Below are 26,732 nucleotides of genomic sequence, written 5' to 3'. Positions count from 1 at the left end.
AAATTCCTATTTCAAGTTTATCCTCGGCTGTCTCTTGTTTACAGCCCGAGATACTGTTTCCGAATGAATCCCCATTATTTTCTCACGTAGTTATTCAGCAGTTGCTTAATTCACATTACGCAGAACAACTAATCACTATCACGCTGCAACGAAGGAACAAACTTTCTCTATGACAAAATCCTATTCAGGACCAAGTCCCTGACTAGTCGTTTTCAAAAACCTCACTTCGAATTCACGAAGTAATTTATATTATTCACAGTATATTTTATATTCGTCTAAAACCTATCGCTTGAACATTCTGAACTGTAAACTGAGCACCTCGCTCATTTAATTAACGCTTTATAATTACTCGACTAAATGAACTACTAAGCTAGCAAATATTGATTTCAGCATGCTAAAGTTTCTAAAATAAAAAATAGTCGTAGAACCGATAAAAAGATATCGCTACTCGTTATTAACCCCCCCTCCGTTTATTCGCAAACGCGGGGCACAAATACCTGAATTATTAACGTTTCACGTACAGAGGAATCTGTCGAAGCATTGCAGTATTTCTTTCCCGATGCTTTCCAGCTAGAGCGTACAATGCCTTAAATTTTCTACCGAGCACAGCCTCCCCATTGTGCAAAGAGTTTATCCTCGATTGGTATAAAAATAACTGCGCCCGGCTTCCTTACCTCTGTGTTCTATATTAACATTATTAACGTGACGCGCAGGCGAACATAATTTTCGTTCATGCCCACTCGAAATTGAACATATGCGCATTATACCCTCTTAACTGCGCGGCTTCCTAAATACTTTCGCGGCGGTACGCGCAATTAATTTCATCCGCGAGGCATGGTTGAATTTACGAAACTTCTGGGAAATCATATCTCGCCGGTGCTGTTACTGCATCGACGGAATTAAACTCAACCATGGTACGACTTTATCGGCTCTGTACGAAGATGAAAATTGCCCGAGAACCAGCCACCGCCATTTGTTTCACGGCGGGTGCACCCTCGGAACGTTTCGGCCTGATTTCAGCGAATTAACGTCCCCATAGCAGCAGCTAGTTGCTATTCCCTGCGCAGAGAGACAGGGATTTACCAATTACACCACCACAGGTGAATAACAACGACTGTGCAGGTACACTGCCGCTCAAAAGTATCTGGCTAGTTGCTATAGGTGCGTTTGATAAAATAGAAAACACAGAGCTTTCCACATGTCTGTGACCCAACTTGGATATTCCCTAGCTCGTAGCAATCGTTTCATTATATTTTGTTGTCAAAGTGGCTCTCCAACTGCAGTTTCATTATTATTACTTCGCTACTTTGACAGCTGTAATGCAGCTTTTCCTGAGATGCACCCGTTTGATTTTTCGACAACAGAACACTCGTCAATAAATAACTAAAACTCTTGTTCTATAAAATGAAATTTTAATGTATCAGGATCTGAATAATTCTATCGCATAAATAGTAGTAGCAGCCTTATTTATAGACCGACGTGGCGAAATTGCGCGTGCACTGTGAAAACAGAGCAATTTCGTAAAGGCAAGCAATAATTTAATCAACTATGTAAAGTTTCATTCTATTTTCTCTGCCATGAAACTTGCAACAAGTGCAACAAGCGTGACAAGTGTTTAGTGTCTTGCAGAGGTATAGTGGCGCTATAAAAGCAACAAGGGGCGAAGTAGGATCCCTTGAGTGTTTCATTGATAAATTAAGAAGCTAGGGATATATTAGCCTGCATACTTTTTCGATATTAGTAGTCTAAGGCTCTGGGGTGTGTAAGTGTCTGACCGTGCAGCCCGGAAATAGGTGACGAGGAACACATTTGGCGGTTTGTACCCTTAGGGATATCGCTTACACTTCAGCTCAGTCGGTCCCAGGCTAGCCACTATATCTCTGCGAGGTATAGCGCGACGCGAGAACTCGCCGAAAACGGTGAAAGTTGAAAACGTGCTCTTTCGGCGCTGTCTAAAGTAAAACCCACGTCTAACAAGCAGCGAAGAAAGGGACACTTAACACGCTCAGGATGCGTCATAACCATCGTCACGTGTGCCCCTCCCCGTAAAAAGTAACTTCTTGGAAGGACCAAAACTATCGTGGCGCACATGCCAGGAATATCGTTTCTGTGTTTACCTACCTATGTATGAATATTATCAGTTTTTAAAGGGAACTTGAGGTTAATATTTTGGGTGTTAAGTAGGTCGGCCATTATAGTCATAGTACCTGGGGATGGGCGTTGAAGAGGGTAATTCAAAATTAGCGTACGAAGTTGATTAATAAATTAAAATTGGAATTGGGAGTCAATACTGTTTATATTAAACCAATCTCACGATCACAGCTATACCGCGGGATGTGTTTGAGAGTAGTCGGTAAAATGGCAACTGAAAGTTAACGTTTTCAATATTAAACGACACAGAGACCCTAGTTGCGGTGGCTATAGTCTGCGTAAATGAATAGTGGAAAAGGGAACTTAAAGTTGGCACTTTTAACGCTTGGGGGTTCAACGAGCGCGGCTGAGTTAGCTGCTGTGTTTAGGGACAAGAGTAAAGATGGTTGCCGTCGCGAAGGAGCTGAAGGGACACTCACCCAGCCGCCACTATAAAGAAGTCCAGCCTGTTCCAGGAGTCAGCGAGGTAGGTTCCTTTGCCGTATATCCCCATCGCGACCATTTTGATCGTCATCTCCAGGGCGAAAAAGGCGAAGATGATGTCATCGAACATCTGGGAACAGGAGCAACATGTGTATGCTGATTAGGGCGAAGGACGCTTAACCCGGTCGGGTGCGATTGATCAAGGACTCTCGACGCGACTCGAGTTCCATTACTCATCGACACCGGGTGGTGCTTCCTCCTGTTTGCCTCCATTTTCAACACCACGTGCGAAGTCGAAAAGCAAGACAAATGGCCACAATTAATCGACCCCCCCGAGCCACGATTTCTTTTCGTTCTAATTCCCCCTTGGGTAGTCGCGTGGATATTCTGTCCATTTATATTTTTACTTTTCCTTTGCTTTCGTGATTCCGCAATCATTGCGTTTTACAACGGAGTTGTTACAGTGGGAGCTCCGCTGTCAAAATTCTTGTTATCCGAACCCTTTATTACTCGAATGTTCCACGGGTCGAAGGGCCGCCCTTAAATTACGTAAGGGTAATTTTGGCGATTTCTTACACCCTCCCTGACCCAGTATAAGAATTCGTAAAATTTTACATTCCAACCCCCTGCCCCTACCTTTCCAACGTAGTATATTTTACCATTTTTCTTCTAACCCTACAGTGCGCATGTTAATTAAAATTACACCATTGCACAAGTTGGGCCTCACAGGCCCATATCTCCAAATCTAGAAATGCATGGATATTTTGAGAAAAAAAAATCTATTCCACTAAATTTTTATTAAGAAAAATATTTAATAAGAAAATGAAATACTGAACAAATATCTCTTTAACACTACGAGTCATCGTCATCTGAATCTTTTTTAGTATCATGAGAACTGTTCACTTGGGCCTGTCATGCCCTACGCGTGCACTGTAGGGTTAAAGATTTATATAATTCACTTGAGGGGGTATACCCGTTTGAACCCTCGGAAAATGTGTACATTTTGTGGATTTTTTTACAAGTCAACGGCTTGATGAAGATTTCCCGTTTTTTTACTATCTTTACATAGTATTATGAACTACTTAAAAAAAAAGTTTCGGTTAAAAAGCTATTGTTTTGGTCGTTAAAAATCCTGAATCACTAAAGAAAGTTTGACTGTGGTAGGAGAATGGTGAAGTTAATAATCTACCATTATTTATTCAAAGAAACAGAGTTGATTTGGATGCTAAATTTTTAAGAGAATCTACGAATTTATTTTCCCACTTCTAATATTTATATCTACGTTATTTTACTTACAATATAAAATAATGAACGCCAAGAAACTGGCTGTCCTTCTGCGCGAAAATTCTCTTATCCAAACCGTTATATTTCCTTATCAATAGGAACAATGGAGGTTCCACTGTGTATCAGACACGGGGAAAGGGGGTGAATAATTCCGCGAATTTCGCGCGACTTTTTTACGGCTTGAAACTGAAGTTTGATCATTAATTAAAGTTTCTTAACTGAATTGCAACTTCATGTACGCTGCAGCTGAAAGCTCGGCAAGCTCTGAATCGTGGCGCGCGGAATTGTAATCGCAAGTTCTTTACTTAGCTGAAACGAAGTCCGAAGTCGGAACTGATGGAAACACAGTGACTCACGGGTTTGTTCATGTAAATTCGAACGAATAACAATTAATCATGCAACCGCCGTGCTGCTTTTCTTCCATCGCTTCAGCCAGTCTTAATTCTGGCAATATGTAATTAATATCTAGCTCCTCTTATTCCGAGAAAAATAAAAGCACAGGCATGATATGTAGTTGTTCGTGAATAGATTCGTGAGTCACTGTGCATATTCTTCAGAAGCAAACACAGTCTAATATTCTCTATATTTCAAATCATCATAATTCTGTTTCTTATTTTACAGACACACGTATACCTACGTACTTGTAATATTTTACAGCGATTCGTCACGCATTGGTCATCCACGCATGGCTGATACATCCCCAGTGTGATGCAATTCAAAAGAATGACCATCATGCTCACTCTTTCGAACCACGTGATACTGTGTTAAGGAAAATAATCTGACAGCAGGACCTAGATATTATAAATATTGTACACGTGAGAATATATTATTAACAACTGCAGCAGAAAATTTCAAATAACCAGCTGAATCCTTTGCGGAATTAACCCAATTGTTATGCAATTCCTGTTACGTTCAAATACTCCATGTTAACACGCAATACGAATATGTATCTGCAAACAGAACGTGTTAAATAATTCTTTCACATTTGACCTCGTAAAAAATTGTTTCAGCAGAAATATGTTTTGCTGCATTTCGTTCATTAATTTGAAATTTAAATTGGTTAGTTTAGTTAGTGGAAGGTTTTAGTCGAACTTTATTATCAGTTCTGTATTGTTTTTAAATTCCAGTAGTAACTTGGCTTTTTTTTAATGAATTCTGGTATTTCATTTTGTATAAACTTCTATTAACCAACGCGAAGAAGATTTCGATAATTTATGATCATAATCATAAATTCGTACATTCCCGAGGGCGTCATTTTTTAATTTTGCTAAACTGTTTAATATGCTGTTTAATAGTTAAATACAACGATGTGGAACAATGATATGTGAATATAAAGACTTTCGTATACCACATGCCTGCTTAATTATTCGAGCATTCCTATAAATGATGTCAAGGTCATGTCCTAATAAACCTCTACAAACCTCCCCGTACCGACTGCGACATTATCCGCAAGTAAAACCAGAAAATTTCATTAAAAAAGTTGCAAGTAAATTTGAATTAAAAAATGCAATATCCTCTTTCCAACCCAATTACACTTAATCCGCACAAAAAATCGTATTTAAACAGGCAGCGGGTCGGGAACTGCTGTTAATTGAAACACGCAACACTGTATACGTAGTGTCGCGACAATTAATTGAAAATGCAGCTTCCAAAATACCGGAAAAATATCAGAGGGCTATCAATCTCATAAAATTGAATTTCAGCAATTTGTCGCTGAATAAACCCCGAGACGATACTGTTCCGTGCTACCTCCGGTTTTATATCCAATTGACGCAGCAAATTGACCGACCGATTGTCCCTTTTATTTTTATACCCGCCGAGCAATTTCTCCGCCGCCACCACTTGATGTACTTACACTGACCCAATCCACTAGACACCCTGCACGCTTGAGACCAATCGAAACCATTATCGCCACCCCGTCGCACCAATTTAGCCCGGTATTATGACATTTCGCCACCGTCGTCACAAAACGATCGATCGATGAGACAAGACATAACCGTAATCTTGCAGATCGATCACGGTTGCCAAGTAACTACCACCTAAACACTATCCTCCTCGGTGCGTGACTTGGGCTCCCTTCGATGCTAGATAAACGCTGGAACGATGATATTTGACCTGCAATCGTACCAAGGGCAGTTCTTCGCCGTTCGCTCCACGAAAACGTTGGGCAACGATAGCCGTCACGCGAGTTACGGCGTTTCAGTGATACAAGACACTTGCCCTCGTTGTAACATCGCGCTTGACATTCTTAGTCGTCGCCGATCGAATTCCATGCAGCGCGAGACATCGAAAAATACTAACTATCGGGGGCGAAAGGTGCCGGGGAAGAATTTATTACTGGGTGAATTTTGAAACATTCTGGGATACTTATAGCATCGTACGTGCCCGACGATGCACGATAATAGTTGATTAATAATTATTGTATTTAGAGGCGCGAATGTATTCGACGAAAATTTTAATATTCTTTTTCGATTAATACTGTGGTATCAGCGAAAGCTAAATCCATACAAACACTATATATATTATATTCTTTTACGATTATATGGTAATAGCTTTGCTACTCGGCTTCGCCCGAAATTGAGATTCTGATTTTATAAAAAAAAATTTTATTGTGAAAATAGTCACATTCATCTGGATTAGCTAGGCATAATGAGCTGGGATATATTTCGCGACCCCAGAGCTTACCGTTCGAAAGTTCTTAGGCGACAGACAAACGCACAAACACTTTCTGCTTTATATATTAAGATAACGTGTTTGTGACGTTTCGAAGGATCGTCAGGAGTTCGAGATATTAAAGTGCACTTGGTATAAGTTTTCGAAGCACGAGGCTCGGTTCGTGCAAGCTGCGTGACCAACATCACGGGACATGTTTATCGGAAGATTTATCATTTGAGAAAATGGCATAAAAAAGTGGCAACTTTTCTCGTAATGCAGTCGTAAGGAAAGTTCGAATCGCGGGTGACAGGTATAAATAACATTGTGCCCGACGGCGACATTGCACGCAACGTTGTTCACGCGATACTTTAACAGGCCACTGACATTGTTACGTGTAGACCCGCAGGGTGGACGGCCTTCCCCATACGCGCGTCCATTTCTATTATCAAAATTCAATCCTCCGCTGTTTAAATTTCATTGAGAAATTAACACCGACCCCATGCGTTAAGAAATTTTACTCCCCGACCCATCAGTAGCCAGGGATAATATTTGTTTCCACCCCCCACAGGCGACTACGCTCCCATTTTCTTAACTTATACAGAAAAATACGGTTCTTACACGCAGCCGTGGCGCAGTTTTGCTGAAGATGGTGGTTCAAGTCGCTCGAAGACCGGCACAGTAGTTCCGGCGACGGAATCATTTTCCACGGCCGCCAATAGTAAAAATCAAGGCCAGACCTGACACTGACGAGAAAGCAATTGCTTTCCAAACATAAATTCTCAATAGCCCGCGCTATTGTTAGAACAGCAGCTTCCCGTCTCCCATTTCTAGGGGCATACATCAAATGAATTAGGTCCGACGTGTTATACGGGAAGAGCAATCCGTTCTATCGCGCGGGAAAATAAATCCCGCTGAAATCTGGAGCGGAGCTAAATAATTCGGCAACCTGCCTCAATTTATAACAGATATTTTTCATCCAGAAGCTGGCTCGTCACTCCACCAACCCTTCCGGGTCCTAAGAAGCGCTATTTACTGAAGGGAACCATCCTGCCGTGACCACTTCTTAAACCACTCAAACATTGCGCCCTTTAGCAACCGCTGAACCTTGGATTAGCTGACTCGCCATACTATATCGCTGCATGCATAACATATTTTTAATAAGCAGCAACAAGTAAAGTATGGCTTGAAAGAAAACCTCCCACGCCAGCTTCTACCTCGATATACAAGTATACATTTTATCGTGACCATTTCTTCAGTCACTTCAAGCATAACGCCCCTCAGCGATCCTGGAACCCTGAATTAGCTCAATTAGTTACTCGCCATGCTATATTACTGAGTGCATACCATACTTCTAACACCGGTGCTGTTGAAGTTACTCGCAAAGGAAGCAAGTAGGGTAAGAATTAAATGAAAACCTCCTACGCTAGCTTCTACCTCGATTTGCAAGTGTATCTTTATCGCGACCAGTTTTTAAGCCATTCGAACATAAACCTCCTTAGTGTTAGCCCTTGGACAGTGGCTACTCGATTTATACATAGAAAACTATGCGATACCGATCAATTGATATTTTACAACGCGGCTCGACGAGGCGTGCGCTACCAGGGTGGCCCTGATTTTCAACCTGCGATTTATTTTGCTCTCACCCCCTAATATGGTTCCATTTCATAAAAAAATAGCCCCTGCAAAACTTTATTGCAATCGGAGAACAGGAAAGGGTGCCGACCGGGACTTAAAGCTTAGAATTCATCAATGATTTGAATTTGAAGAATTTCTCAAAATTGGTAAGCCCTATCAAAATTTTGTTCAAATAATATTAAAAGAGCATTAAATTTTCTACAATTACTGTATATATAAGTTTTTCGTGCTTCCAACCATTTCTTAGATAATAGCGTTTGAATATAGAGAAATCAGCACACCGCGCGTCCCACCTGTACGGCGTGACGTATTGTCTATACGCGCACAGCGCTGACCTCTCTACATTCAAATGCTATTATCTAAAAAACGGTTGAAAGCACGAAAAAATGATATACACAGTAATTGTAGAAAATTGAATGCTCTTTTAATATTATTTGAACAAAATTTCGCTGGGGCTTACCATTTTTGAGCAATTCTTCAAATTCGAACCATTGATGAATTCTAAACTTTAAGGCCTGGTCGGCACACTTTCTCGTTGTCCAATTTCAATAAACTTTTTCAGGGACTATTTTTTTTTATCAAATGGCACCGTTCTAGGGGGTGAGAGCAAAGAAATACAAATAAAAATTTCGATACGTATAAATAACGGCCACCCTACTGCGCCACGCGAAGACACCCCCGCGTATCGATGCTCGATGACTGGCGACAACTGTTCGACTCGCTAAGTGGTGCGACTCCCCGGCCCCGTCCCCCTATGACTGGGCACCGAGGGGAGGTCGGGCGAAAACAGAACTGGCCGAGACGTTTCCTCGGACAAATCGCGAGAAACCTGCCGCGTTATCTGCTTTCCGCAAACATGCGGAGTGTGTCCGATCAATAAACGGCCGGCCTCCGCCAGGCTCCCTCCGTGTAACCCTCGAATCTTGGCGCGACTCGCGGGCTCGCGCTAATGCAGAAAGTAACACGCAGCACGCTCGCCCGACGATCGCCCTCCCCCGACGGCCAGACGATCGAGTAAAAACACGCGCAACAGTTGCCCCGGGCTTTCTGGATATTTTCCGTCTCGCTTTCTGCTCTGCCTTCCGCGAGGAGTGACGGCCACTGGAAGGCACTGCGCCCCCGCAGAGACATGGCGACTAATTTCGGACCCGCTGAAGTGACGTGTAAGCGACACCCCTGAGGTTACGAACCACCGAGCGTGTTCTTCGCCGCCTATCACAAAGCTGCATTCACTTGGCCGCGTGCCTTCGCACCCCTGCACCTCGAGCGGCACATTCCGAGTGGCGTGAGCTCCTAAAAAATGCCCCTCCAAGCCGGAAGGTTTTTGTACAAAGCGAGCTACGAGCTTGGCTTGTTCCCGAAGCTGACTGCCAAGGACTCTCTGACGGTTTTTCCGATCCCATCCAGAAAATATCCACGCGGAAACACGCCTCGGGGGGAAAATCGTCCACGCCTGTCGAAGTGGTAGCGTGCTGAATGCAAGCCTGGGTTCTTGAAAGGTGCTAATGCCTTTGAACCTTGCTCTCGCCAGGTTAGATGAAATTTAGACGTCCCTTTAATGCGCCCTCGATACCCCGTCTTACAGAAGTATTAAATGCCAGCCGGCCTTATTCACGATTAAGCTGGTATACGATGAATTATGTACATTTTGATACAGCGGAGTGGTGGAGAAGTAAACTTGGTCACGCAGGCTCCCGCAAACGTGCGAGAGCACCGAGACCGCCGCGCCGCTCTCGTCCCTTCTAGGTCACGATGCACAATTATTCAGCGCGATCTATGCGGCTGTTTATACCAACGTTAATCTGTTCGCGCACGAACAATTTGTTTTCGGATTCGGGGGGCGCTCGTTCCTGAGAACAATGGGCAAAGAGAAAAAGGGAGCGCTAAAATATTACCGGTCCGTAGTTAGCACGGTTCGATTGCAAAAACCCACTGATCCCGGGGAAAGTTTTAATTAAAGTGTCAATCATAAACTCCAGCCTGGTAAATCCTATAGAGGGAACGGCCCGCATTTACCTCTTGTTGACTGCCGCTAACAAAGTAAATTTAGCATTACTTACGGAAAGGCGCGTTTCGATTAAGTTATGGAATATTAAAAATTTGTCGTGCCTTGGACTCCTCCCTGCTCGCTTTGAAACGTCGTGTCTGGCTTTTGTGCGAAAATTTGCCTGTCGCTTGCAGCCTGCTTTGACTTGCTGATTACGGAGAAGGAATTAGCAAGGGATTTCTTCATTTCACTTACTACTTAAGGGGTCATGCCTACCTGCGAGGTCTGGGAACACATGTATTTTCGAGATTTTTTGGGGGGGAAAGCTTGAAGATATTTTTAAAGAAATCGTTGTGTATTCGAAAGTACATATTTTAAAGTCCTTGTAGTATTTTTTGCAATTCAATATGTAAATAAATAAAGGAATTATGAGCGATCTCCCGACACCGTTTTTTTTTTACAGTAGCCACTGCGGATTGGACCTGGTGCATCAGAAATAAAAGATTCAATATAATTTAGTTATTATATTAAGCTGGGTTTATATTAGTCCAGTCGCTGGATCCAGTGAGTGGTTTGACTGGAAATTGGTCGATGCCTACATTATTGTCAGTGTCTCCAGTCTTATGAGCCGTCTAGACGATTCCAGTAACGCTGGAATGTGATGCTCTCGATGAAGGGAGTAAACACTGGACCGAAAAGTAGACTTTCGATCCAGTCGAAACCTGCTGGAACGACAGCACTGTACTGGAATACACTGTTTACATTATTCCAGTTCCAATCCAGTCCTGGACTGGGTCACTGGACTGGACCAATGTAAACCCAGCTTTAGATTACTTATATAGTGCCCAATCGTGTTTTTTTTAATTTCGTAGTTTTTATCTTACAGATGAAAAGTGATAAAAACGAATCAGAGTGAGTCTGTGGCGAAAATCGATACATTTGGTCGAATTTTTTATTTCTGACGAACCAGGTAAAAACTGCAATGGTCACTGTACAGTAGTTAAATAAAAAATTGGCTGGTGGGAGATCGCCCGCAATTCCTTTATTTATTTATATATTGCATTGCAAGAAAGCGAGACACGATATGTTCGTCTGATCGTGGATTTTCACCTTTAACGTTATTATAAACCACCGTCGTCGAGGATACCTTCTGTTCGGCTATCTATAAACCACACCCTCGACACTGTGAAATGTGTTACTGGCAGAGGAGCTGCCACCCTTCCCCCTGTAATCCTGACATTTTGCCGCCCGGCGAGCCATCAACTCGAAAAAGGAAACACGCCGGGTGTTTTATGGAAGTTTTATCGGGAACGCCAACGCCGATAACCTTTATCGCTCGCACCCGCAAACAATCAGGGCGCTGTCTTTACCTGGGGTGATTCCGTCGATACGCAGCGCGATAAGATGCGTGTGGGGATATACGGACCGAGGGCCCTCGATTAGGGTGCGAGGCACGAGCCTGTACACACGCGAGCGAATTCAATTCCTAAAGCTGCTCCTCGCCCTCCCATTGCCAGAGATCGACGGTAACGGTGCCCCATAGAGGACGATAATTCCAATTAGAAACTGTGTATTCCCACGTTACTAACACGCTGCCGCCGTGCAAGCTCGCGACTACGCCTGCCAACGCATGCGTGTTATTTTAATTGAAAGATCCGCCGAGGATCAATAAGCGAAGATATTTTAATTGATGAAATTCCGGGGCAAGGCGAAGATGGAGCGGGCAAGGTAATACAGATTGCTGACCAATAAGCGAATTTGCAATCGGTGCGAAAGGGACCAACGGATGGCGCCGAGGGTGGAGGGGAGGGGGGGGGGGAGGGGCGGAAAATTAATATTCTGCGGTCGATTGTGGGGGAGGCGGGATACGCTGCTGGGGAAAACCATGAAAGTGTCAGGGACGTCGATCAGAGGCCAGACTCCTTTCGAATTCTCTGTTCCCACGATATGGGTGATCGATCCGGCGAAGCTGGTGAGCCTGGAGACCTAAATCTCTGTGAAAATCCACCCTTACATCGACCTGCTCCCTCCTATTTCCTTTCGTTCCGCCTGTCCTTACAGTCGCTCGAGATTTCCTTGGGTTGTCGGAGATTCACCACCGTCGACACTATCGTAATACAAGAGTAGGTGCAGGATCGAGAACTTGACGCTAATAGAATTCGAAAGGCTCCCTTCTTTCGCGTCAGCCGAAACGAGACTGAAATACGCAATCCCGGAATCAGCTACACCCGAGTTCTATGATTCTTTGCAGAATGATACAGTGAAATGTTTAGTATCTTCTTAACACGGAGAAGATCACTGAGGAGGAATTCTGTTAACAGAAGGTGAAGATATCTGCGAAAGCTTCTAGGAAGTGCAGAGATACTCGATCGAAATTTTAACGTAGAAACAGGGGAATGAGTCATGGAGAATAAAATTCTTTCGGGATAGGTTTCAGTTTCAAGTGAATCGATTCTGATGATTCATCCAATATGCATGCGATGGAGAACTTGGCTAGCGCGTCTATCCATCACGGGTCACGTCCACTTGTGTTAGTGTCCGACAGTGTTGTGGTTTAAATAATAGAGCGAACCTTACAAATTGTTTCTCCCTTACTCTGCTGAAAATTGTATTCGACTGAATCTCAATATCGCCGAATATTACACCCTCTGTCGTCTATGTGTGAGTTGATATTAAAAACAGAGTCCACGAGAAGCAGTCGGGATCATTTTACAACTAACAGAAATATTTCTGCAAGAATGTGAGGAATTAAAACCTGAAACTACATTGGCATTTTTCATTTATAGTGTTTTAATTCCCACAGCATATTCTGTCTGCGACACTGAAGCCATATTTTCAGCAACTTTTTGCATGACAAAAGGGGAGAAAATCTGTGGAGATACATTTAATATAGTAAAAAGAGGAATCTGTGGAGATACAGACTATCATTTGAACTACACCACCATCGATAAGTAGAAAAGTACAAAACTTTAGCTGGCAAGTAGAAGCAGTGTGTAATAGACAGACACAGTAGCTATACAGAACTCACGCGGGAAGTTAGGCAACCCGGAAATTCAGAAAATTATGAAACTTCGTGTGCAACCCTATTTTTTGTTGGTGCCATAGTGCGGTTTTAGGGGGTGAAATCATCCCTTGAAAAAGATACAGAATTTTCTTTTTCGTGGAATATCTCGAGAACGGTGAGAGATATTGGAAAGAAGTTTCAACAAAAGTTGCATATCTTTTTTGTATCTACAAAACTGTGTAAAAGTAATTATCGAATTAAAGATTGGTGGTGGGGGTAACTTGAAAAGAGTGGATTTTTTGATAATTATTTTTACGCAGTTCTGTAGATATAAAAAAGAGATGCAACTTTTGTTTAAACTTCTTTCCGATATCTCTCACCGTTCTCGAGATACCACAAAAATAGGTTTGCCTTACGCATAAACTACTCTACTGGCACGCAAAGTTGCACAATTTTCTGAATTTCCGGGTTGCCTAACTTCCCTTGTCTGTCTCATGCGTACCCCACGCATTAATAACACCGATTTTGCATAAAACGATATTATCCTTCATTTTCTATTCATTTTTGCATAAACAATCACCCTCTCCTCTGTTCGAAGTTAAGTTATGCACCACCCTGTACAACTAAGGTATTCAATTTCCATCAAAAGTTACTGAAGCAAAAATTATTCAAAACGATGTCCGCATTACTGCACGGGCAACATATTTTTACCATCGATAACAACTGACATTATTTATAAACACAAACAAGTAAACCGTGACCCGAAAGAACTGCTCCACGTCAATTTCCGAAAAAAATAAAGGCCAACTTGCACACAGTTCCTCCTGCACTTTTCATTCATTTTCTTCACGAGTAGTCACCCTTCTGCCCTACTAACCCACCAAAAACTTCCAACAACCACCCCAAACAAATGAATGGGTACACCAGGCTTCGATGACCAGAGATTCTATCTTTACAGAAGCGGAGTTGTGCTTTTCAGGCATACCCTAACCAACCTGAGACCCCCCCAACAAATATCGATCACGGATAGCATAAACGTTCCTTTGTTTATTATAGGAATAAAAATTGAATTGCCAACGCTGCCTCGCGACTCGAACAATGTCACAGAAAGTAAAAGAAATAATAGAAATAAATTAGTAAGTACTTACAGAGCAAGAAATATTTTGGTTCGGCAATTTGAAAAACACCACCACTAACGTTTAAAATAATATATTCGAGGGTGCAAAGCTCTAAATATCTTTCTCGTTACCCAATTAGCACCTCGTTACCCGAAACACCAGCGATCCAAAAACTGCACAAAACATCCCCGAGTTCTTGACTCCTCAGCGACACCCTCAACCACCCCTGCGGACTTCGACGCCCGTTTCAGCGTCCATATTTGTGCAAGCCGACAATGCCCTCGCTGTGGACGAAATCGAAAGAAAGTTCTGAAACGGAAACCAGTCGGCGCATCCGAATTCATCGAACAAAAGGCGCGGAGTGAATGCAGAGCAACAAAGGGGGCCGAAACGGCCGGAAAGAAAAGCCGTCGCATCTGGAAGTCGGAACGGCATTCGTCGCCGCGCGGCATCGGCACGTGTGATCGATTACTTCCGCCTGTCTAACGATCCATCGGTAACCTCTGTCACCCCTGGTTCCTCGTCGATGCCCCGAATCTCATTTACGAGACGGTTAATAGACAATCAGCCGGTCGAAGCGGCCGAGCAAATTGTTTCGATCGACTGTCACTTCCGGCGGCATTCGGGCCCGCCGAAGATTGCCTTGTCGATGGCTACTGTCATTCGATTATTTTTCACCCCCTACGGGGTTGGGGGGGGGAGGAGGAGGGGCGTCGCGGATTGAACGATAGACGAGGGGATGAAAAAGGCGAGCGCCTCGGTAAATTGTTCCGTTGACTTGGCCGCCCGCTTCGGACTCTATCGCGGGCCGTCTAGAAAATTACCTAATCGATGCTTCCACTAAACCAATTCTTCCCCTCCCCCCTGCCGCCGCCCCGCGTTGTTGCAATTTGTTCGATCCTATATCGCGCGCCGACCGATCGATAGCAAACGATTCCGTACGGGAGAGCGAAGACGTTGCGACGTACGTAGGTTGCACGGAAATTTGATGGAAAGACCGCGATCGCCGGCACGGGCTTCGAGCATGTGTATGTGGCAGCCAGTAGCCATCCCGACGTCTGTCGGACGGATCATTTGTCGGACAATGGAGTAGTACAACAAGATGATTAAGCGGACAGCCGCTGCACGCGATTCGTACAGCTTGTAATTCTGCGTTACACGAGCTGCGTCGTAGGAGGCTGAGCTCGTAAATGATTACTGCGGATCAGTACTAGGGCTGGGACTGTTCGAATAATTTAATATTCGAATATTTTACAAGTATTCGAATGCTACGAGTAAACTTCGAATATTTGAGTATTCGAATGCTATGAATAAACTTCGAATATTTGAGTATTCGAATGTTATTATTCGAATATTTGAGTATTCGAATGTTATTATTCGAATATTTGAGTATTCGAATGTTATTATTCGAATATTTGAGTATTCGAATGTTATTATTCGAATATTTGAGTATTCGAATGTTATTATTCGAATATTTGAGTATTCGAATACTATACATCAGTATTCGAATAGTATGGTGTGAAGTGGGTCAAAATTAGCTTACAAGATTTCACCCTGACAAATGAACCTAAAGAACTTGATTTATAATTCACACCATACTATTCGAGTACTTGAATATTCGAATAGTATTCGAATACTTGAATATTCGAATAGTATTCGAATACTTGGATATTCGAATTATATTCGCCAAATAATTGAGCAACTGAAGTATTCGAATATTCGAATACCGAAAAATTCGACAAATAGTCCCAGCCCTAATCGGTACAGTGGTTAGATTCTGTTCTCTTATATTTCCACTAGCAAAATACCCTACGGTAGAATAATTAAAAGGAATTACCTTATATCTGTTCTTTTAAGTAATTTCTGTGAAGTAACCTTTGTACAACGAAAATTTGTTCGCGCCTACTATTAAAAAATTAAGACGCCCCAATTCAATGTACACTTAATACGAAATATTACAAAAAGATCTGTTACCCTTAGGTCTAGATTTGACCCTTTAAGGGTTGATTAGGGCAACATTTAGAAATTAATTTATAGGCATTTGTGTTGTTAGGCTAAAACCAAGTATCGATATGAAATTGGGCTGAAGAGACTCTTTTCACCCCTTTCGGGGAGGTTAGGGCGAAATTCTGAAATTGGTTTTTAGGTATTTATGTGGATAACCTTTCGAAGTAAAAACCAAGTTGATATCTAATCGGGCCTAAGAGATTTTGAGGAATCCGTGAAAATACATTTCACCTCTTTTCACCTCCTTGGGAATGGAATTTCGAAAAATCCTTCCTCAGTGAGTGCCTACGCCATGAAAACAATGTACCTTCTAAATTTGACGTTCCTAGGTTAAACAGTTTTAGCTGGGCGTTGACGAGTCAGTCAGAACATCTCCTTCAGTATATGCAAAAATAGGTGATACGCTTTATCGAAATTTACTACTATCCCTGTGTCATTTTCACCCCTTTTACAATTACATATTACGTATACACACGAATCACTTAAGATCCACAGATTCCAAGAGCCTGACAGAGTGAAAAAACCTTGGCTTCGAAGTGAAATATCCATGGACGCGGACCGTGACTTCCGTCTTTCTACATCCGCGGAGGATCGAAGCGAGAGACTTCGGAATGGGAGGCAGCGGATTCGGTGAGCCAGCCGAATGGCATTCAGCGTCGGCAGCGGAGGTTTGGAGGAAATTCTTGCCGGCCGGTGGATAAGTGTCCGCCGAAGGGAAAGGTACAGGCACAACAGAAGCGTTTGTTCAATTTCTACGGCCAAACGGGAGAGGGATAAAAGCGGCGGAGAATTGCGAAATGCTTGGCCCGCATTCGCAGTAGTTCCAGCCGTCCATTGTCCGCGCGCACAATGGGAATCTTTCTGCCGACGCTTGTTGCTCGGCTGGTAGCTGACTAAACTTTGCCCGGCGACCACGTGCGTCCTGCACACCCCGCAATTTCGCGCACAAACGGCCACGTATACAGAGGTAACAGGGGAGGGGCGGGAAAAAGGAGGGAGGCAGGGGCAGAAATACGTAGAGACAGACGTGTCATTCGTGTGGGTAGTCGGTATCCGTACAAGCACAGTGGGATTCGCCTGGGGATAGGTCAATCAATGACCTATTTAAAGCGCCTTCAGACCGACCTCGCGCACCGTACCGCCTACCACCATGATATCCTGACCGAGACTTCGAATCTGCATGGAACTTGCCCTTTCCCACCGTACTTTCTTTCGTACGGCCGGGCACGCGTATATATAGTGCACAGTTTATATATAACGTGCCCTGCGTGAGACGTCGAGAAACTGCAGTCGCACAGGTCTATCGGGGCGACGGAGCTTTCCTAAAAGAAACAGCGCGGAAGGGCTGGAGTCCGGGGTCGATTGGGAAACATTTGATCCATTCCGTGCGTGACACCGCGGATCGGAATGAATTTATATTTCGTGGGGATTGCTCGAATTGATAGGCGTTTGTTTGGACAAACACTCGGTGGCAGGAAGTACGATTTAATGAATGCTGCGTACGCTCGAAAGTCTGCGAAACGTCAGAATTTCCGATAGATGACAGGCGATACTTGAGATCAAATGGGGACGAAGGAAATTAAGGTGAATACGAATGAAATCATTGAGTTCGCCTGTTTCATCAAAGGGCTAAGATGATGTCTCCGAGGTATCTGTTTTAAAGTGTTCTGGTAAACTCTTGCGCGTATAACATCCCACATGTAAGTGGATATTTATAACTGGCCTGTGACGATATGTCAGGTGTCAGGTAAGCATTACAGGTAGCAGTAATATCTAAAGTGGAATTTAAAAGAAGAGCTATTACCGCACAGGTCCAGCAATGAATTTCCTTTACGAAACAAGTCCCGCAGAGTCCTACAGCGAGGGAAGACGATACCCTCCGTTGACACCCGATATCAGACGCCTGCGATCAAAGTACTTTGAGGAAAGACAATGCGAATTCGAATTCCACCCGAAGGAATTTACCCAGCACGCGAGATCTAGCGCTCGCACTCGAGAATCGAGATGTACGTGTGTATTCCTAAACGAGAAACTCACTTGTCCTGCTCTACGCGGCGAATTAATCTGAAAAATGTATAGCGTGGCTGGGTCTAGCACAGGCCAAGAGAAAGACTATAATATCACCGTTCCTAATGGACAGAGGAGTTGTCATTACGTTCCAAAAGGATATGGATTAGTGATGAGCGCCAGACACCAGTTGCGCGGTCGGGTACTCTGGTCGAGGTATCGCAAAACAACCGGCACGAAGCCAGGGTAGGGTTGCTCGTCGCCCTCCTCCTCGTCCTCCTCCTCGTACTCATCCTCGTCGTCCTCGTCGTCGTCGTCCTGATCGTCGTCCTCGTCGTCCTCGTCGTCCTCGGCAACGCGTCTGTCCGCCGACTGGCCGCCCCCGTCTTCGTCCTCGTCGTCCTCGAGGTCACTGAGTTCGGCCACGTCGCTGTCGGAGCCTTGCTCGCCGTTCCCTGCCCCGGCAGCCTTCGTCGCCGAGCAGTATCGATACCCTTGGGGATAGTGCAACAACATGTTTCCCCGGGTATCTGGCACGTCCGCTCGATCTGGGGAGGATGCGTCTTCGCGGAACTAGTCTTCAACGGCGGGCGCACGCGGCACTCTGCGCGGGAGCTCTCCAGAAGGGCCTGCTGGAAGATTTGTCACGGGGAAGATAATGTTTCCTGAGTAGCTGCGACAACGTGGACGCCGTTGCTCTAAGCGACCAGGCCAGGCGCGATGGTGAGAACAACATCGAGGACCAGTAGTACGGTCGGTCCGCCGCGTGCCCTTCGCGTCCGTCACTCCGCTACCACTGGGCAATACGTAACGCGCGTCTCCCCTGGTCTACCGGTTGAAGCATTTGCCGCGCTTTTCCTCACAGCGGCGAGATCGAAGGAGCTGTCGCATCTCCACTGGCCGCATTTTACGGTAGACCGACGACAGCGGTGAAATCCAGGTGCGTGGCCGTCGCGGACCGCGACGCGCCTGCCCAGTCTCTCACCTGCAGCTCTCTCACCTTCGGTGTCCTCTCGTTGGATCGGCTCGAGTTCACCTGCTACCAGGATCACGCGCGCTGGGCTGGACGCGGGCGAACGGCGGCACGGTTCCCTTTAACGGCGTAGCACATCGGGGCACGGGAAGCGGCGACGGTACAACGGACGTGTATAACGTACGGGGGCTCGTGTCCCAAGGTGAGAATACTTGTGGCAGCAAGATGGATAGGCGAGAAGCGCGTGAGCGGCGCGTGGCGTGTCGCGTGGCTCCCCGTTAAAAAATCGAGCCCGGAGCTGTCCTCCACTGAAAATGTATCTCCCACCCTTGGTAATTCATAAACCGACCGTGCGCGACGTACGGCGCCGAATTAGCCTACCTGGAGGAAATACTATTGGAACCGCGGTCCATAATCAGTTACCCGTGAACGTACGCGTCGACGGTGCCCGGTGCAGCGTCGACCGGTGACTGAAAAAAACGTCGAACATCCTTGTCGACAAAACTGAACGCATGCGCGACCCCTCCGTCTACACCTCCCTCGCGCGTCCGCTACACGACCTCCTGCATCCTCCCTCGAGAAGATCTGGAGATCCTCCTCCTACTCCCCTGCCCTCCTCCTCCTCCTCCTCCTCCTCCTCCGCCGCCGCCGGCTGCTCCTCTTTAGATCTCCCCCTTCTTTCGGAGACATCTCCAGAGATAGGCACTCGAACCGAAGGAAAAGGGGGAGAGATAACTAGAAGCAGACTAGAGGGCGAGCAAGCAGCCAGGTAGCCGAGCCTGTACATTCTCGAGATCTTGTCGCCTCTCGTTTTCATTGCCAATCAAGTGCCACGCGCGCTTCCCTCTTCTTTCCCTTCCAAGGTGACAAGCTCGCCGAGCATCGCGTCAGGATGGATCGTCATTCCTGGCCTGATCCGATCGCGGAAGATAGCGGCCGCTAACGACCCAGCTGAAAACACGGTCGATTACAAATTGTGTATTCTTTTGCAACGCCAAGGGAACGTCCGCTGATGAACCATTGTCATCGCACGGTCTACCAAGGTCCCAGCCTTAAAGTGGATAGCACGGAACGCTCTTCGCTAAATTCGAACCGTATAAAAAAAACCTTTAATCCCGCGTCCAAATTAAAACGCTGTCCCGGCACTTAACTGTAATTTAGCAAGAAAAATTGATTTACGTTGGTTTCGTAAACCCGAACGGCACGAGATTTTCGTTCCTGCCTCGTACTTTCTGTTCTCATCTTCTCTTTCATCCTCTCTCTTCCTCTGGTGCTTTATACACTGCGTCTATTTTCGGTTGGAATTCGACACGAGATTTTGCGGTAGGCACCATACGAGATCGCTCTCGACAAAAGTCTGTCGATGATCAAGAACCAATACGCGGTGAGAGAAAGATTATCCTGGGAAGATTATCTGCTGGAAAGTAGAAATACGGTGTTATCCGTCTGAATCGACTAGGAACGAGAATATTCGCTTTATTTTTAAAAAATATATTTACAACTGTACGCAACAAGTATAATTCTCGACATCCCTAAGCTAACGGCATATTTCAGTCGCGCTGTTGCGAAAACATAATTACAATGCAGGATATAATACATACGGTTTAGTACAATTTATTACATTTCGCTGCGCGCGTATCCGCCTGTAGAACGTGCTACAGAGAATATATACTATTTAATATCCCAATTGATATATTACTTTTTCCTATGCGTTAAGTGTTCTTAATTCATCACAGTACTTGAATCGAACTAAAAAGAAGGTGGTTTACGCGTGTCTTTTCATCGCTGTTGATCCAGCAATGTTGCCAATTGTTCAGGGCCCGCGACAGGTAGAGAGCACGTGCGATGTCGGCACACATAAGCGGTCGCTTGGCCATCCAAAGGCTTCATCTTGCACAGATGCTCGTTCTTTTGGAATAATATACTGCTCGGGTTATCGTGATCAGCTAGGAAAAGTATTCTCCCGGGTATCAAACGTTTGTGTATAACGCGGAGCAAATCCTCGGTATCCTTAGCACCCCGTTTCCCAACTACATAAATCTGCAAATAAAGATTTATGTGCAATCGCGTCGAAAATTTATATAGCTTCTAAGAACACCCAGTCCAGTCGCCAAGCTCGCACGCACCTGCGTTACATCATCGTGATAGCGAACCAGCGCCGACACTAGTTGTGGAAGTGCAATAGGTTTCTGCATCAGCATGCGCCTGAATGCTCCGAAAAGACGTACAGCCTTATCCTTGAATTCGCCGCGGCCCAAGTAATCTGCCAGCCTCAGTAGATTCTCGGCGGCAATTGAGTTACCGGATGGTTCTGCTCCATCGTGGACTGTACATAAGATTATAAATCTTCTTAAAATACATAGCATATCTTTCTCTTTCATTCAAGTTTTGGCCGAATATTAAAGCTGTAAGCGAAACTACCGTAGCCTGATAGACTTAATGGCTGGACGTAATGAAACACTGAGCAGACCCTGCTATAAATATTTGGACACGCTCGGCTTTACTGTAGAATGCGGGTTTCCTTGATTTCATAGCACAACGTGATCACGACCACCACATACACGATACGAAGCCGTGAGAATTTTAATCATTGAGCTAAAATTATCACGAGTCGACTTCAACGTACCCTCCTTAAGCCTGAGAATTATAGCGGGATCCTCCGCCGTCGTTGAAAAATATCCACCATTCGCTTCGTCCCAAAAATGCCTGTCTTGAATGTCGTGCAGCTTCTCGGCGAACTCCAGCCACCGTTCGTTTAAACTAGCTTCGTACAAGTCCAGTAATCCTTTCACGGTGAACGCGTAATCGTCTAAGAAGCCGGGTATGGGCACGCTCCTAAAAATATGATATTAAGATTTGTGTTACACTAAGTGCGTTAACAATAATAATTCTGTATTTACGTTTGCGTAATTGCGTCTTCATTGGCACGGTAACAACTACGGAGTAGCACACCTTTATCCTTATCGAAGAGATAGCGCTCGATAAATTTCGCAGCATCTGTCGCGTATTCGATGTATTGCTTGTTACCCAACACTGCGCCACCGCGCGCTAAGCCACTTATCATGAGGCCTAGAAGCGAATTCATTATTAACGGGACGATTATAAAAGCACGGCATATAGTAGAAAAAGAGCTGTTTGTAACAATTAACCATTCCACGCCGTGATTATTTTATCGTCCAAGTGCGGTCGCGGCCTTGACGATCTAGCTTTGTACAGGATGGCACATGCTTCCTTCAAACAACTTTTGGTTTCCTCAACACTAAGATTAAATTGTTTAGCAGTCTTTCCCACTTCGTCGTATACCATTAACACGTTCTTTCCCGTTAATTCCCCGTGAGGATCCTGCGATTAGTGGAAGCTTAATAAGCATACGCGTATACTCTTTTTTATGCATGATACTGTTAATTCATAAATATATAACGCACTTGATACTTCTTTACGTTCCCAGACTCTTTCACGTTGAAATGATAGCTGAAAATATCGGAAAGTTTGACTTCCTTTCCATCAGAAATCTCTTTATCTAAGAGTGTCTTAATTTCCGTCGCAGTCCACACATAAAAAGCACCCTCCTTTTTCGATTTCGCGTCAGCCGTGGGATACGAATCTGCATCTTCGGCGCTATAAAAGCCCCCTTCCTGAAATAAGTGCGACAGGCGTAGAATGCAGACACCAGTGTACTTTTTCAAAAGCGGAAAAAAGGTATACCTTGTGCCGGAGGTCCCTAGTCACATACGTGGCGATATCATCGATGATTTCAGCGAAAAGATCGTCCTTGGTTGCAAGATACGCGTCTGAATATGATTGCATTAATTGGCCCTGATCGTATAACATCTTTTCGAAGTGGGGAACGTGCCATTCACCATCAGTAGCATATCTTGAGAATCCCTAATTGCAAAACGTAGGGATATTAAATACACTTCACGGACAATATCAATTTCAAGTTTTATTATAACTTGAAACTCTTACCTGACCTACGTGATCATGTATACCACCGTAAGACATTTTGGTTAAAGAATATACACACATATGCAAATAACGTTGAGCAAGCTCCTCGCTTGGCTCACGTGAATACATATGAAACAAAAAATTAAAATTCACCGGCTGCGGAAATTTAGGCGCCTGCATATTATATGCAGAGCCGAATCCACCAAATGTCGGCTCGAATTCGCTTGTGAGTTGCTCGATACATACGGTGCTGCACTCCACCAAAGGTACATTGAGTGTCTACATCAGAAAATCACTAAGCAATAATAAATATAACTCTATTAACAAATAAGATAAAAAAAAAGTGAACCCTTCATAGCCTTACCTTTGCTGTACGTGCAATATCAGAAATATTTTTTAATGTTTCGAGATTAATGACGCTAGATTCTACCATTTTCGTCTTAAGCTGTTTCCACTGAAAATTGAAAACATAATTTATGATTGTATGCGAGTTCTAAAAGTAAAATGTACAATAATCAATTGCTCGTGTGTACCTTTTAAAAAGCAAGTGCCATATGTGAATTATTTATGAAACGTTATGTACTTATACTTTTCTAAATCGTTAATAAACTGTAGGGTAATTATTTAGAAGTTTTCTGTCCTCACCGATTTCAATGATTTATGGATATGAAAAATTTCTGTGGACAAGTTGGAAAGTGGAATGCGTTGCGTCGGAATAAGTCAAAAGAAGTTTTTCACAAATATCTCGGAAACAAAGGTCAGCTTCGTCATTTGTTTTGTCCCATGCTGGTGCATACGCTGTCATGGACGCGTACTGTAGGTACTGTGCCCGGATGGAAAGAAGTCGGTTGAAATATCACAGGGGCAAGAGGGGTTCTTCGCTCGCATTTGCTCCCGCCGCCCGTGTCCCGTTTGCTTACTTTGTATTCGTCGATGTTGTCGCGCCGGCCAATAGGGATATACTATTCAGACCTGATATTCGGACCCTAGAGTTTCTCGACCGACTTCTTTCCATCTGGACACAGTAGATATACGGCAGAATGCATTGTAGTAGTAGCAGCAGTTTTTGGCGATTATCTTGGAAACTATGGCCGAGCGGCGGTAACATGTATAGGATAAAGTTGTTCATTCTAAATAATTTACCAACTGTAATATTTATACCTTTTGAGCGATATTACGTAAAATGGTCTTGAATCCCGTTTGCCTAAGCGTGTCTTCTGGAGGGAAGTAGGTCCCTCCAATTATGGGTTTCAAATCGGGAGTGAGAAACACACTCATTGGCCAGCCACCATGACCGGTCATCGCCTACGTAGAATAATAATTCTTAATCCACGTTTACTTTGAAAGCAGAGAAATCTTACAATTACCTGAATGAAGGTCATGTATATCCTATCGATATCTGGCCTCTCCTCCCTGTCCACTTTTATATTGATAAAATTCTTATTCATAATCTCGGCAATCTCCTTATTCTTAAAGGACTCCTTCTCCATAACGTGACACCAATGACACGTAGAATATCCAACAGATAAAAATATCACTTTATCCTCTTTCTTTGCTTTCGCCAAAGCCTCGTCGCCCCATGGATACCAATCGACCGGATTGGCGGCGTGCTGTAGCAGGTAAGGCGACTTTTCTAAAGCCAGCCGATTCTTTTCTCCCTCCTGCTTGCTCTTAGAGTCGCTCGTTGAAGCCATGTTCGCAGAGAATGACAGCAAAGCTGAGGACTTCTGACCTATCCTAAAGAGTTAATTGTTACTCGTTCAAACATTCGATTTTCCATGTACATACTTATTAATACGATAACTTCAGGAAATTACAACAAACAATTTGCAATAAAAATGAAACCAACGAGTCACCATTTTGCGAGATAAACGAGGAAATATTTTATATATCTTCGGACCACAGAACTAAACATTGGTACGTATTTTTCCCAAGAAAAGCTGATCGTGCGTAGTGCAATTATTTATGTGGTTTTATTCCTTCTTTTACGTACATTTTATTGTTAATATACGAGAAAGTAATGATTGTTAACGCTAAATTGTTAAGACGCGTTTATATGCCCATTTATTATTCAATTCGGGGATGTGCATTAAAATAAACATGATGCGACGTATTATTAAACGAAAGAGTTTATTACAGAAATTTTGTAGATTTGTATTTAAATGTGCTACCTGCCTGGCTGGTGTTCACTGACTGATAAGAAAGCACCTTGAAATAAATACACCTTCGCGCCACGATCGTAAATGTACCGCTTTTTAGATAATTCGGATGCGTAGCGAATTATTGACAAAAGACTGCATCTTCCCAGAGTCATAACACGCTTGACATAAAAAATATACCTGACAAAAATTGAAACTTTTAATTGCTACGTCTGAGGGGATAAGAATTCGATATCAATCTACTTACATAAAACGTCACACTTTCGAAACGTGAAAACTCGTCGAAAGGTTATATTATCTAAGAACACAAATTACAAGAAATGAATCGCTTTTATTGATGCTTAACACCTATTGAAAAGTCATTTACTCATTATTTCCAAGTAAGTTACATTTTCAAATGGACAAGTATATATATATATATATATATATGTTTCTTTTATATCATTTAAAAATATTAAAACCATTAGAATATCTTTGTAGTATACTTTCGTTCATATCCTCCCCAATTCTAACTCTTGAGAAATACACTATGTTATTGACAAAGTTTGGAACAAATAAGTTTCTCCACGACGCATAAAGTCAGAGAAATATGAAGTAGGTTTATTCAAAGTAACTTTAAAATTGGTATGATTCGTGTTTATAAATTAAATAATATAAGGCATTTGATGCTTTACTCGATCTAGAAATGTAAATATTATACACACATACACACATTATCAATCACACTCGATATATATACGTAAATATGTTTATTATGCGTATTCAAAGAGATTCTGCTATATAATATTGATATTACGCATAGTATACAAGTGTAAAAAATGTTAACATGTAAAATGGCGGACCCCTGTTTAGAATTATACGTAATACATTGGCTATTGCAGCATCAATGAATCGCTTGAAAAATATAATTTGAAAGTGACATTGAAATAATGAGAAATGGTACAAAGAATACAAAAAATATTGTATTCCTCGAGAAAATCTACTTTATTCCACGCACATGTACCTACAGAAAGACAGATTCGTCCTGTGCACGAACATTCACTTATGATTAAGCTGTAGTTTCATTCTCTCACTGCAAGAGGGCGAAAATACTACTAGGGGCGGTATTGACGAATGACGGTCGCTACTTATTCTAGAACATCTTAAGCATTCGGCATCCTCTATTACTCTAATAGACTAGTAAAGGATGGCGAATGCTTAAGATGACTTAAGAATAAGTAGCGACTGTGAATACCGCCCTAGGGTAGATTCCCCTATTAAGGGGCGCCTCCACCAGCGTTCGCAAACTGTTCACGAACAGACGATTCATAGGAAATTCAATTCCCATACTGTTCGTGAACAGTTCGCGAATACTGGTGGAGACGCACCTTTACTGTGCCGTTAT

General features: G+C 43.6%; 2 protein-coding genes across 16 annotated transcripts in view; both read right to left on the bottom strand.

The window, feature by feature from the left end:
- The window catches only part of Ca-alpha1t (Ca[2+]-channel protein alpha[[1]] subunit T), a 78,579-nt gene extending 58,724 nt beyond the window's left edge, over nt 1-19,855 (bottom strand). For 2 of the 5 annotated variants that reach the window (XM_076815148.1, XM_076815150.1), the window contains exons 1-3: nt 18,436-19,840; nt 4,500-4,612; nt 2,571-2,704 (exon numbers count right to left, since the gene is read on the bottom strand). In XM_076815148.1, the coding sequence (XP_076671263.1) occupies nt 2,571-2,704; nt 4,500-4,612; nt 18,436-18,787 (599 nt within the window). In that variant the 5' untranslated portion in view covers nt 18,788-19,840. Of the gene's footprint in view, nt 1-2,570; nt 2,705-4,499; nt 4,613-18,435 lie in introns of all 5 variants that reach the window. The other 3 variants (XM_076815146.1, XM_076815147.1, XM_076815151.1) reach the window with 3 other exon arrangements.
- An 849-nt stretch (nt 19,856-20,704) lies between these two features.
- LOC143370263 (spermatogenesis-associated protein 20) lies at nt 20,705-26,438 on the bottom strand. 11 transcript variants are annotated; one of them, XM_076815154.1, is made up of 14 exons: nt 26,356-26,438; nt 25,596-25,646; nt 25,361-25,528; nt 24,557-24,926; nt 24,351-24,494; nt 23,554-23,643; nt 23,211-23,468; nt 22,950-23,129; nt 22,670-22,879; nt 22,394-22,586; nt 22,145-22,313; nt 21,871-22,079; nt 21,371-21,570; nt 20,705-21,284 (listed from the first exon to the last, which is right to left on the bottom strand). In XM_076815154.1, coding segments are annotated over exons 2-14 (2,454 nt in total). In that variant the 5' UTR covers nt 25,598-25,646; nt 26,356-26,438; the 3' UTR covers nt 20,705-21,023. The 11 variants fall into 11 exon arrangements, with proteins under 11 accessions (XP_076671269.1, XP_076671267.1, XP_076671272.1 ...); XM_076815152.1 differs by having other exon boundaries at nt 25,596-25,696; nt 26,356-26,371; XM_076815157.1 differs by having other exon boundaries at nt 26,346-26,363.
- Between the last annotated feature and the right edge of the window lie 294 nt (nt 26,439-26,732).

Source organism: Andrena cerasifolii, chromosome 6 (genome assembly GCF_050908995.1).
Source record: "Andrena cerasifolii isolate SP2316 chromosome 6, iyAndCera1_principal, whole genome shotgun sequence".
NCBI lineage: Eukaryota > Metazoa > Arthropoda > Insecta > Hymenoptera > Andrenidae > Andrena > Andrena cerasifolii.
Note: the sequence above shows the minus strand (reverse complement) of the source record. Positions and strands in the feature narration are given on the sequence as shown.

Excerpts from the sequence above, each read along its gene's own strand:
- LOC143370263 (XM_076815154.1), bottom strand. Across the intron at positions 23,130-23,210 it reads TACATGATCACGTAGGTCAG|GGATTCTCAAGATATGCTAC; the intron begins GTAAGAGTTTCA and ends TTTTGCAATTAG. Across the intron at positions 22,880-22,949 it reads CTAGGGACCTCCGGCACAAG|GAAGGGGGCTTTTATAGCGC; the intron begins GTATACCTTTTT and ends CACTTATTTCAG.